At 27.2% G+C, this 8,788-nt stretch overlaps 1 protein-coding gene across 1 annotated transcript; it reads right to left on the bottom strand.

Annotated features, from left to right (window-relative positions):
• Nucleotides 1–801: 801 nt before the first annotated feature.
• On the bottom strand, nucleotides 802–5,552 carry LOC145041614 (heat shock 70 kDa protein 3-like). The gene is made up of 4 exons (XM_078989750.1): nucleotides 5,478–5,552; nucleotides 5,118–5,160; nucleotides 2,685–2,913; nucleotides 802–2,588 (listed from the first exon to the last, which is right to left on the bottom strand). Exons 3-4 carry the CDS (start codon nucleotides 2,893–2,895, stop codon nucleotides 949–951), a joined length of 1,851 nt encoding a protein of 616 aa, XP_078845876.1. The 5' UTR covers nucleotides 2,896–2,913; nucleotides 5,118–5,160; nucleotides 5,478–5,552; the 3' UTR covers nucleotides 802–948.
• Between the last annotated feature and the right edge of the window lie 3,236 nt (nucleotides 5,553–8,788).

Here is an 8,788-nt window from a genome sequence, read left to right as displayed (position 1 = left end):
ACCAATTACAACATCATATTTTCAGTTTTGTTGCCATTATGGCATTATACTTAGTGTTATTACTTATTACAATTTAGTTTGTATCAAGCTTTGTTATAATAATAAATTTACTCACTATTTGTTATTGTCATTTAACCAAACATCACAAGCAAAAGTTCATCCAATTTTAAACATAAAATGCAATACTTTTGGAAATTATAGCTTTACAAAACATGGTTTGCTAATCTTTAGTTTTTATTAGGACATTACACACTAATATATGGCATTGTACTTTTTCTTACAAATTGTAATTTTCATTTGATAAGTTTGCTTATCTTTTATAATCGCATTGTAGGCTTTATTATTGCATATTATTTTGGTTGCAAATTTAAAAGCTATTAATTTTCATGTTCTTTATATATTTGGTACTGAATTTGAAACATGTATGAAAGGAAATTAAGTAAAAGAAAAAAGATTATGCCCATTATTTTAGTAGAAATAGAAACAAACCTATGATAAAATGCTCACAAATGAAGAAAATGGAAACTTTGTGAGGGATTAACGCAAAAAATAAAAGAATTTGCCATTGCCATTAAGATGAACTAAGTTGTTGCCATATTGTTTTGTAAGCAATGTTCTTTTACCATATTTGATGATAAATTTTTGGTTTCTCTTTCGCTAAAACTAAAAGTTCCAATGGGGATTACTTATCCTAGGGATAATTCCATTACTGATCTTTTGCTAAATATCACCAGCAATAGTTCTAATGTCGTACACACTTGAAAAGAGAAATATATTTATTGACAGTAAATAGTAGAAATATTATTGAAATCAATTGATTCTTCACTCGCATACAAAATCCAAAAAACACTCAAATGTAAATTATTATTGAAAACTACAAACAATAGCACATACTTTATAGTAGATGACACTCAAACCAATTCTCCATCATGATTAAGAAAATGTTGTCTAAATATGTTTGGAAATGAATGGCGGACATACCATTTTCAAATGATCTAGCTCATTTTCATACCCATCCAAATCAAGTTGGCCTTCATTAAGAATTTCATTTGCTTTTTCTATGGCGATTTCCATTATTTCCAATTCTTTCTTATGAAGCATCTTAGTATAGTTTTCTATTCTCTTGATTTTTCTTTTGACATCATAAATGTAGGCCTCCAATGCATTACGTATATTAGCCTTCTTCTTGTACTCCTCGTCTTGTAATTTGTATTTAATAGCATCATCAAGCATTTTTTTGATATCTTCTGTCGTAAGCCTCTGCTTGTCATTGGTGATTATAAGCTCTCTTTTTCGGCCAGTTGATAATTCTACTCCTGAGCAATTCAAAATACCGTTAGCATCAACGGCAAAGACCACTCTTACCTTTGACTCACCCTTTGGCGCAGGTGGAACTTCAACTTGGAATTTTCCTAGCCAATTATTCTCTTGAGCCCTACTTCTCTCACCCTGATAGACATTGCAATCTATAATCTTTTGGTCGTCCATAACAGTCTCATAAGTTTCTTCATTCCTGACTGGTATTGGGGAATTTCTTTTAATTAAAATAGATAATGAGCCATCATACAGATCTGTACCAAGTGAAAGAGGCACAACATCTCTTAACACTAAGTTCTTATCATTTCCCCTAAAACAAACAGTTAATTTTCCAGCAAGAGCTGTTGCACCATGTGCAACTGCCTCATCAACATGAATTTTCTTAGAAAGCTCTTTTCCTTGGAAGAAGTCTTTCAACAATTGTTGTACCTTGGGTATCCTGGTTGACCCACCAACTAATACTACATCATCTATGTCGTTTTTTTTCATTTCTGCATCACACAAACACTTCTCCACCATCTCTATACACTTACTAAAGAAGTCTTCATTAAGCATTTCAAACTTTGCACGAGATATTCTCATAGAAAAATCAATACCATCATGCAAGTTGTCGATATCGATAGTAGTATCAATAATTGAAGAGAGAACTCTTTTTGCTTTTTCACAAGCTACCCTCAATTGAGATAGTGCTTTTTTATTCTCACTCATGTCTCTCCTATGCTTTCTCTTAAATTGTTCCACAAAATAGTCAACCATTGTGTTATCAAAGTCCTGACCACCTAAGTGAGTGTCACCAGCAACAGCCTTAACTGTTATCGTACCCTTATTATCAATGGTGACAAGAGAGACATCGAAGGTACCACCACCCAAATCAAAGACGAGCACATTTATTTGACGAGCTATGTCATTTCTCATATCTAATCCATATGCGATTGCTGCTGCGGTTGGCTCATTGATTATCTGTAGAACATTAAGTCCAGCAACATGACCAGCGTCCTTTGTTGCTTGGCGTTGGGAATCATCAAAATAAGCTGGTACCGTAATGACTGCATCATGTACAGTTTTACCAAGGAACTTCTCTGCAGCTTCTTTCAATTTAATAAGAATCATGGATGAAATCTCCTCTGCAGAAAACTCCTTCACTTCACCATTGAATGAAACTACGATCTTCGGAATGTCACGAGTACCATTTATGACCTTGAAAGGCCATAACTTGATGTCCTCCTGAAGTTTGGTATCACTAAATCTCCTTCCTATCATTCTTTTTGCATCTGAAAATCCACCAAATTTATATTAATTAATGACTGATAACAATTTTTTGAATTCCAAGAGCTTAAAACAAAGGAGCAAATTAATTAAATACAAACCATAAATGGTGTTGGTGGGGTTCATAGCAATCTGGTTCTTTGCACCTTCACCTATTAGACGACCGAAATCCGTGAAAGCAACACAAGATGGCGTAGTCCTATTTCCTTGATCATTGGATATGATCTCAACTTGGTCATTCTTCCATACACCCACACAAGAATATGTTGTTCCAAGGTCAATACCAATAGCCACACCAACCTTTTTATCCATGATTGCTTCAGATAAAACCTGCATTTGAAACATAATGACTATTCATTTTGATGATTATGCTCAGTTAACTTTTCAAAACTATATGCATTTGTGCATAATAACTACCATTGAGAATAGTAAACAAAGAATATTTTCACAAAATATATTGATGGTTCTTAGATTTTTTATTTTTTATTTGTAGAAGTTATTTAAGTTACATTCTCAAATAAATGTAATTTAATTTAACAATATACATGCAACGTTTTATTAATCAATTTTTTTTTTAGTTTAAAATTTATGATAGCCCTCAAACTTTTGTATGAGAAAAACCCACAAATTACACACCGAATTTGACTTTTACTAGTGTCAACCAAAATTAATGTGTAAAAATAATGATGCGTTGTTGAAGTTCGATATCATCATCTTCGCTTCAATTATTCATGCACAAGGCTTGAATTCTTCAAGCATTTAAAAAAAAAAAAAAAAAAAAAAAAATTTGAATTCATCAAGAATTCTTCCGTTGTGCAAAAATATTGTGGTGTTAAAATCTTAAAATTGATTTTAACCTTTGAGTCCTTCACTAATGATTGATTTTTTTCAATACTCCTTTAATTCTTGAAGAATATATGAATTCTTCACGCTTGAATATGGATTTTTAGTCAAACACTCTTCATGAATGTCGAATTCTTCGAGCGTTGTAAATTGTATTTATTTGCATTTATAATACAAATTGTAATTGATGTACCTTCTTAAATAATACGATTAGTTTACATTCTAAAGTTTATTTTCATAGAATTTACTTTTCAAAGAATGTTAATCTTGAATATTTTGATTGCAACAGGATTAAAATATAGTAGAAGTGATTTGTCCATGTCTACTTGTCAACTAATGTGATTCACAAATCCATGTGATAATTTTAGGTTTTTTTAGAATATGTTCTACTTTTCCTCCAACTTTAAGTTCATGTAATAAAGGCCACTAAATTCTAAAAGAATGTTATACTAATTTACTATGAATTATATCCTTAAACCCTTAAAACTCATATAGAATGTTGTATATCCTTAAATACTTATTTTCTACGATTATATAAGAAAAAATGAAATACAATTCCAAAGTATTATTCTCATGGTTATAATCCTAAAATTCAATATATATTTACTAACCATGCTTTCGAATTTTCCTTATAATGAATTAAGTGTACATATAAGTATTATTTTATAATCTAAAAGACATGAAGTGATTATACATTCAATAATATTTTTGTAGTTAATATTTAATCATAACTCCCCCCTCCCCCCCCCCCCCCCCCCCCTCTCTCTCTCTCTCTATATATATATATATATATATATATATATATATATATATAGTTTAAATGTTTTTTACTATATATTTACGATTGATCATAGATAAATAATATTAATTATTAAAATAAACTAATTAATATGTATTAAATGTTGAAGATGTAATTAATATTCATTATGTCTTCAACATTTAATATGTATTATTTACTTTTTTAAAATAACTAAAATGATTGGCCCACAATCAATCATATAATCACATAATACATATTTAGATCACAATAATATACCCCTTTATATATATATATATATATATATATATATATATATATATATATATATATATATATATATATATATATATATATATAACATCTTCAAGTGTTCATTTTAAAAAATATTGAAAAAAATCATATTATTTTAATTCTTCTCGTTACTTTCTACTTCATTTTTTTTCTCAAAAATATAAAAAAAAAATAACAAAACTAACAATATCACAGTTTATATGTGTAATACAATATTATTTAAAAAAATATATTATTCATATTCTTCTCCGAAAATATAATTCTAACACGAATGCAATATTCTACTAGAATATTTGCATGTCATATTTTTATGGAAATAAAAAAAATTCTGAAAATTTTAAATACTTTTTTAAAATTTTTATTTTTAATTTTTTGGCATCTGAAATATATAAGAAATGTATCTATTATTTCTGAATGACTTTTGTTCTCACATAAACTCTACCTTTATATATATATATATATATATATATATATATATATATATATATATATATATATATATATATATATATATATATATATATATATATATATATATATATATATAGAGAGAGAGAGAGAGAGAGAGAGAGAGAGAGAGAGAGAGAGAGAGAGAGAGAGAGAGCATAAAACTATACTACTATTCAAGTTGAAGACTAACCGATTATTATGTGAGCTCTTATTCGAGTGTTTCTTCTATTTTCCTGCATATTGATGACAAATCCGAGCATGTATGAGGTTAATTCACAAAATCAAAATTCATCTACGATACATACAAATAAAGCATGTAAATGATTCAATTGATACATATATAATATCATATCAGGCAAATAAACTCTAGAAATTTTATTAAGCTAATTAACGTCGAAGTATTAATGATGTATTTGAGACATGCAGACAAAGTCGAATATAATTGATATATAAGAAATGCTAAATTTTCTTTACTAGTTAATACCACAAAATAAAACCATCATGAAAGAATATCAATAGAATATCAATAAGAGAAGAGTATAATCTTTACCTTTTATGTATGAATGTATGCATCTACTCCTCCCCATCCCCTCATCTATATATATACACATAAAATTACAAATTATTTTATTACCCTATTGGATTACTCCAAAATTTTGAAGATTTGAAGTCGTCTTATAATATTTGAGAGCATTAAAATACTTGGTGGAAAATACCATCCATGGTTTGTTATACCCACTTGATAAGACTAGAACATGCGACTGAGTCTAATATAATTGATATAACATAACAAATGATACCAATTACAAAATTAATGTATATAATTTATTTAATATAACAAATGTATCTATATATAAATACTGCATACCCGCTACAAAATAAATTTATTCTAATACGCACTTGATTGATCATATATTTTTCTTTTCGAAAGAAGAATATCTCAGGTTGCACGATTATTGTTACAAAACTCTTGGATGATTGATTTATTGGTGGAGATTAATTAATTTTATAACGAGTCATTTGTGGGTCTAACTTAATCAAGTTTAAAAGCCATAGTCTTTTTTTATTGTGTAAGCAATAAAACTTAGTTATTTAATTTTTGTAACCGACAAAAAATATATTAAATAAAACTTAAATTTGCAAGTGGCAAGGTGAAGAAACAAAAGTAGGGGGTGTTATTTGGTGTGGTCTTCGGCTTTCGGTTAAATCCGTTTCATTTTATCAGTTTTTTTAAAATTTCAAATCTAACCATTACAAAACCAGGTAACGTTCGGTTGAATCGATTTCGTTTTATTTGGTTCGGTTAACCATTTAAACCGAATAAAATTTGGTACGTAAAAAAATATTAAACCGAAAGAAATACAACTTACTAAACTATTACCAAATAAATGAAGTACCAAATAAATGAAGTACACTAATATATAAGATATTGTTCTCTCGAATAGCAAATATAGAATCATAAGTTGTAGAGATAGATTCATAAAATTTTAATTGGGATTTGGTTAATTTTTTTTTTACTTTTTAATAAAAAATATAAAACAACTATAAGTTTATAATGGTTAACTGAGTTATAAATTAGTAACTAATCAATTAATTTAATATAAAATGTTGATATATATATATATATATATATATATATATATATATATATATATATATATATATATATATATATATATATATATATATATATATATATATATATATATATATATATATATATATAGAGAGAGAGAGAGAGAGAGGTTCAAACTGGATTGACATTTATTGTGCGTACGTGTAGACACTGCTATTCTGTGAGAATGTCAAAGAAAATATGTGTTTTGATAATGTAAATACGTTCAACATTACATAACTATTATCATTAACACATATTGTCACTAATTAAATCGTTTATAAGTTTATTAAAGAATTTTTATTATTATTCTCATTCTGTCAGAATGATGTCACAATGTTTATTAATTAGTATTCTGTCAGAATGAAAATGAGTGAAAACCGGTGTGTGAGAACACAAATAAATAAGAATTAGTGAGAATGCAAAAAAATAACGATATTTGTGTAAGGTTGAAAGTATTTGCATTACTAAACAACTTATTCTCTTACTAATTCTCATAGAATACCGCTGCCCACACGTTTGCACCATAATTGTCCATCCACATTATAACTTAGCCTTATATATATATATATATATATATATATATATATATATATATATATATATATATATATATATATATATATATATATTAAATCGTTCCTTCAGTTTTTTTTGGTTTAACCAAAGCAACGAAATTTTCACCAAAATCAAGCCAAATAGGTTATCCTTATTCGATTAATCAAACCAAATAAACCGAAAAAGAAATAACCCAAACCAAATAAACAAAACAACATTTGGTTTGATTTGGTTATTCAGTTTTGGTTTTTATCACACCCCTAAACAAAAGGGCATGATTATAAGAGATAATCATTCAATACAATGTCAAAGGTCTTAAATTTTTTTGGTAATATTTTAAATTATAGGAGTGACTTTTGGGTAGAAAAATAGAGAAAAATAAATTATTAATCTGGTAAATGTTTAATAAATTTACTGAAAATTATTTTAGAATTATTAAAAAAAATTAATTAATTAAAAAGCTTAAATATTAATTAAATCATAGAGATTTACTGGAATATTCCAGAAGCGTCTAGAAAGAAACCGTGAATGGTTTTGGCATATACCCTGGCAGGGATATATGGCATGTTGTAAATGATATAAGGATTATATTCAAGAATTTGAAATGCTTTAGGATTTATCTGCTACCTACAAATAGACTGCTAAGGTTCAAACCATAACTATTGATTGCCTCTGTAAATCGTCTACTCATCCCACTCTATCCTAAAATTAGAAAATCATAACCTCTGTCATAAGATTAGTGATTTTCGATTATCTTCTGTAAGGGTTTTTCATTATTAGCATTTTTCAGTTTTTGGACAAACTACATTAAATTGATTGTCCTTCGGGTCCTTCCATTGCATGATGTAATAGTGACAAGGTCTCAACCAAGAGGGCAAGAGCTTAATGTTTAATCCATTCTTTTGTTTGATTTTAAAAGTAAGTTTCTATAACTGGTAAAATCCAGAACCTAGGTTATATATATATATATATATATATATATATATATATATATATATATATATATATATATATATATATATATATATATATATATATATATATATATATATATATATCCTGTTTTGTTTACGATGCCTTTATCGTGTGTATAGACACATATTAAACCCAATATTTTTATCAAATGCATTAGATTTATGTTATTTGCACTTCTTTGTAAAATCGAAAATCGCAAATCTAGACATGCGACAGATGCGCTGCGACCTCTACTGGATGCGGCTTTTTTGGCCAATTTTGCATATTTTGTATATTTTTTTTTTCAAAATTTGATCTTTAGAAATAACCCTCTTGATTAAATTATTACTTAAATATAAATTAGAATCTGAATAATTAAATGAATTAATTCTGAATCTGACTTAAAATATAATTTAAATTTGAATATTTTATTTAAATATTGTTTAATAAGAGAATTAAATTTGAATATTTAAAATATAAAAAATATAAATTGATAAGGTTTAAATTTATTATATGTTATAGTTGCTATATGTAAAATAATTATACATGTGTCCTCACATGTTGAATTAAGACATTATCATCGAACAAAGACTACGTTCACCTTCTCTAATATATAACGTTATAGAAGAGGTTTAAGGAGGTATCTATGATTCTTAATAACATATGTTTTAAAGCCCTTAGGCTTACCACCCTCCCCTTCTTTTATTCATTTTTTAGAATGGATTTATTGATAA

This window comes from Lactuca saligna, chromosome 1, assembly GCF_052625555.1.
Source record: "Lactuca saligna cultivar CGN05327 chromosome 1, ASM5262555v1, whole genome shotgun sequence".
Taxonomy (NCBI): domain Eukaryota; kingdom Viridiplantae; phylum Streptophyta; class Magnoliopsida; order Asterales; family Asteraceae; genus Lactuca; species Lactuca saligna.
Note: the sequence above shows the minus strand (reverse complement) of the source record. Positions and strands in the feature narration are given on the sequence as shown.